Genomic DNA, 5,241 nt, shown 5'->3' with positions numbered 1-5,241 from the left:
AACAGACAGCACTATTATATTATATAGATACATACAACGACGGTACTATTATATTTATATAGATACATACAACAGACAGTACTATTATATTTATATAGATACATACAACAGACAGTACTATTATATTTATATAGATACATACAAGAGACAGTACTATTATATTTATATAGATACATACAGCTGCTATAAACTAACATGTTTCCCTACGATTAAAAGGTGGATTGACTTACAAACTGTTAAACGTAAAACTTTTATCGTAATGTCTTTGTCTGAATGATTTATTTTCCAACACTTAGAATAAAATACGTGTTTTAGTGTGATTCATTAAAACATATTAGACTTGAAAAAGAAGGCTTAACATTTTTTTAAAACTTTTAAATCGATTCTTCAAATGTGTCATAAAAAAATATAATTTAAACCATGAAAAGTTTTTAATATACATAGATTTATAACTGGATTATGTTTAAACTGAAAACAACAACATATAAATAAGTTTATCTTGATATAAATCCGACTTCGGGTAGTAAGAATGATCAAGTTTAAACCGAGTAACGAATGAAAAATTACAATGTTACATAAAATCAACCTTTACAATTTCTCCACTTTATTTACACTTTGGATTCTCCAAAAGATGTTATCTGAACCAGGAATGTTTTGGTAATGTGTTATAGAAGATTATTGTATAAATGAAAAAAAACGTATGAATTTCACGAAATTATATTAACTCGTGATTTTCTGTAGATAATTTTCAACTTCAGACAGAAAACTCGTTACCTCCAGGACTACAAAATGTTGAAATGTTTACGTCACTTCTTGGAGAAGAGATCGTATCGTCCTATTCGAAACTATTGAAAAAAGAAGAGTGTGAGTATACATCAAATCCTTCAGAGACCTCTACTTCGCCAACATTTACCGTTTGTTCTCAGCCTCTTAACTGTGCTAAACCTAATTACCACAAGAATTCTTCGAGGGACAGAGTGTCTCGCTGTGATATCGCTACTGTAGAAACCCTGCAAGAGTGCCTCCGTATTTGTATGGACAAATACGCAAATGAAACTTTGAATACGCTGAATATTTCTCGTGCTATTCGAGAGCTTTTGAGTGCCCATAATATTGGACAACGTCAGTTTGCCAAGTACGTCCTTGGCTTATCCCAAGGTACTGTCAGCGAACTTCTTTCAAAACCGAAACCATGGGACAAACTGACGGAAAAAGGAAGGGACTCTTACCGCAAGATGCACGCGTGGGCTTCGGATGACAGTTGTATTTATATGCTAAAGACTCTGGTACCTAGAAAAGGTGAGATATTCGTTAAATGAACAAATTACGAACATCGTGTTGTTTGATAGATGTTACTGTAGCCATCGTGTAAATATCAGCACCTGTATAATGGTCTTCGCTGCACAACTTCCTGATCTACAAGAGTAACAAACATTCACTTTTATAGGATTTTCGTATTTTTATCGTTTTCTTTTTGCTTTTTTTTAAATAAAATGATGTATGTTGCCATATTGGGATTTTATGTTTTTATAACGTAAAGAATTATGTGCAAAAAAAGTTGTGTTTATCAAATAACGCGAAACCTTTTTTTTTTGTCATGTTAAACTTTTTTTGCTCTGGTTTCTTTAAAACAGAATACTATTTGAGAACTTTAATGGATTACAACTGCCTGTCGAAAGAAAAGGAGGCGATGTTTCGGCTTCTATGCTATACTGCTAGAAACCGAGTTTCGATTCCATTGGTGGGCAGAGCATAGATAGCCCACTATGTAGCTTTGTGCTTAACTACAAATTTCTCAAACTAACTTATCTCTACTCTGCCTAAAGTTCTACTAAAACAACAGATTATTTTCCACCTTGTGTAATGTATTATTGCTCATTTTTCGTATCTGTAAATAATATACAAGATCGTTTTCACAACGGCCATTTTAAACGTAAAAAGTATACCGTCTACAGGAAACTAAATAGGTTGTAACACTCATTGTTTTTTTCTCAAAAAAATCTACTTAATATTTTAACTTAATCAAACTTAATACAACTTCAACAAAGATTTGATAGCGTATCTGTATTTAGAGACCGGATAGTTAAGACAAAACTAGGCCTAGCGATCACACCGACTAGTGTAGACAAAACTAGGCCTAGGGATTACACTTATTGATGTAGGCAAAATTAGGCCTAGGGATAACACCGGCTAGTGTGGACAAAACTAGGCCTAGGAACCACACCGGCTAGTATAAGCAAAACTAGGCCTAGGGAGCACAATAGCTAGTCTAAACCAAACTATGCCTTTCGATCACTATCTAATCAAGGTTTTTTTATCTTGTTAATGACCATTGGAAAATATTACTGAATGCGCAGACTCGAAAAGAACTTTGTCGAATTTAGATCTGATTAGATTTCAATATCACTGTTCCTTAACATTCTTAAGAAGTGCTTCAAAGATTTTGCGCTGAAAAAATACACATTTGTTTCAGTATCAAAATAACTTTGCTAATTTTTGTTTAGGCAGAGTATTCATAATGAATCTAAGTTTCGAATGGACAGCAACTGCCTGTTGTAGAAACCTACAAATGTAGAGGACGACGTTTCGAAAGTCTTTCGTCTTCAGGTCAGTGTATTTGTGGTGTAGTTTGGTCTTTATAGTGGTCCACTAAAACACTATAAAGACCAAACTACACCACAAACACACTGACCTGAAGACGAAAGACTTTCGAAACGTCGTCCTTTACATTTGTAGGTTTCTACAACAGGCAGTTGCTGTCCGTTTGAAACTTAGATTCAACTTTTTCAGTTAATAAATATGAACGAATCTGCGTGTTACCAGGACGACGAAGTGCAAGTTGGCAACTTTAGAAATCATTTCATTTTTCGATAAACTGGTTTTTTAATGTTAAATTAAAATCTTAAAACTTTTTTGTTTGAATCTCATTTTTCTAATCTAAATATTAACTAGTGAAATGAATAAGTAACATCATGTAAGTTGAGAGTATGTTTTTTTTTTCACAGTGACAAAAAAGTTAGAAATCGTTTTATATTTTATAAATTAAATACATTTTAATCATACGGTTCTATTCCTAAAATATAGAATTTTAGTTGTATAAATATTTATTATTCAAAAATCTCACATAACAGTTGAATTGTGATTTGTATAAACTTTCTGGAGTTAGAATAATATTACAGTATATTTCATCAAATGTTCTTGTCTTAGTTATTTTTACCGATATCTACACAAATGTTACTAGTTCCATTTGCATGATTAGAAAAATGATTGAGATATTCTTTTTTTTTTCTCTCCTCTCCCTTTTTTAACCTTGCATCAGGAAAAGATTTTGAACTTCCAAACTGCAGGCAGGAGGATGCTGTTACTAAGGGGCGCGTCAACCAAATTCTGAATGAAGCTAGACAAACCATGTTAGCTCCCACCAAAGACAAAAAAGAGTTGGTAACTTACAATGGAAATATGAGACACTCTCCTGAGTGTAAGACTGCAAATGGAGCTCTGGAAAAACAAGAGGAAGAAAGTGAAAACCCTGACAGAGAAGGAGACAAACACTGGTCTTATCAAAATAACATTTTGTATAAACATCAGCCATACTTTCACATTCCAAGGCAAGCGAATGGTGACATTTCTCAAGAAAGGATTAAACGAATCTACCAGGAAGAGTTGACTAAGCTGATGGGCCAGAGAATGGAAAAGGGTTTCTGTGTTCCAAAGGATCAGTTTGAATGTTCACAAGACGAGATCCGTCAAGCTCTGACAATCTACTATCAAGAGCTGTCCAATCTCTCACAACTGATCCCCCACTCCATGACAGAGCTTGCACATTTAGGTGTAACAGCAAACCTAGTGAATAGTTCAGTGCACTGTTCCACATTTCCCAGTTTTTTGAACTCTATGAATTCGGCTCATTCCCGTTGCAATGCAGTCGTTGACGCAGCGACTCAACCCACTAGCTGGAGAACCAAACTAAATGTTGGCTCTTCCACAGAGCCTGAAGAGTCTCACCATCATGGAAGTGCTTTTTCTCTTGTGAGACCCAAACCCGAACCTAGTAGTACATCCAAAACACCAGTGTCTTATCCTCTTGGAACAAACTCTTCATCCTCTCCTTGTGGCACACTGATAACCATGGTTGAACCTTCAGGATCTGTAGAGGATCCCAGCTCTTCCGCTTCACCTCTCCAGAGAATGCAGTCAATCACCAACTCACTTCTAACTCAATCAACTCTTACAAATTCGTATCATCAACAGCGTCCAACCAAATCTGTTCTATCGCCTATCACTCAACAGCAGTTTGACCAGTACAACAACCTCAACACAGAAGAAATTGTTAAAAATGTAAGAAGCTAATATCGCCACTTTCTGTGGTTTGGAAATATCTCATGGATAAAAATCTCAAATTGTTTTGTTTTTCAATATCAAAATATATTTAATATATACTTCTGGGTTGACTTTTGTAAATTTAACTTTTCAGGACCTACTTTGTGGCGTGGTCTTTAAAATACATTGTGATTTGTTATTTTTGTTTGTTTGTTTGTTGTTTTCATTTCTTGTTAGCGTCTTAGTGAACTGAGAGGTATATAATATGCCAGGTGTAAAACATGAATCAAGTCTGACTGGATATTTAAGACTGTTCAGCCGCCATCATCCTTTTCTTTATTAACAACATTAGTCTTAATTAAATATTAACCGTTATATTAAACTTGAATTAGCGTGTGATATACTTTCTCATTTGTCTTTGTTTTATCTGTTTTTTTTTGTATATCTGTGAAGTACATTTACACTTATAGTTCGAGAGAAAAACCTATTGTACTGTCAGCAAGTTTGTTAGAATTTTACCACCAAAAATCTCATTTGTCTGTATTGGAAACGTTTGTGTTTCCAGATAAAAGAGCAACTCAGCCAGTTTTCCATTAGCCAGCGGCTGTTTGGAGAGAGCGTGCTGGGACTCTCCCAGGGATCTGTCTCTGACTTACTGGCTAGACCCAAGCCGTGGCACATGCTGACCCAGAAGGGTAGGGAGCCTTTTGTCCGTATGAAGATGTTCTTAGATGATGAAAATGCTGCCCATACGCTTGTTGCATCCCAGTATAAGATCTCACCAGAGAAACTAATGCGTACAAGATCTTACCTCGGGATTGGTGGGACTACTTCAGGTATAAGTCGTTTTGAAAACGTTTCTTTGAAAGCTCGTGCCACTTCAACGTTTATTATTATTATTTATTTATTCTCTACGTCATC

The 5,241-nt window shown here is 35.0% G+C and overlaps 1 protein-coding gene across 1 annotated transcript in view; it reads left to right on the top strand.

Moving 5' to 3' along the window:
- LOC106464450 (homeobox protein cut-like) overlaps nt 1–5,241 on the top strand; it is a 37,434-nt gene that overhangs the window by 14,134 nt on the left and 18,059 nt on the right. The window contains exons 6-8 of the mRNA XM_013924592.2: nt 742–1,299; nt 3,320–4,338; nt 4,886–5,156. Coding sequence (XP_013780046.2) covers nt 742–1,299; nt 3,320–4,338; nt 4,886–5,156 — 1,848 coding nt within the window. The remainder of the gene's footprint in view (nt 1–741; nt 1,300–3,319; nt 4,339–4,885; nt 5,157–5,241) is intronic.

Source organism: Limulus polyphemus, unplaced genomic scaffold (assembly GCF_000517525.1).
Source record: "Limulus polyphemus unplaced genomic scaffold, Limulus_polyphemus-2.1.2 Scaffold1655, whole genome shotgun sequence".
In the NCBI taxonomy this organism is placed as follows: Eukaryota; Metazoa; Arthropoda; class Merostomata; order Xiphosura; family Limulidae; genus Limulus; species Limulus polyphemus.
The sequence above is the reverse complement of the archived record's forward strand: the minus strand, read 5'-3'. Positions and strand labels throughout refer to the sequence as shown.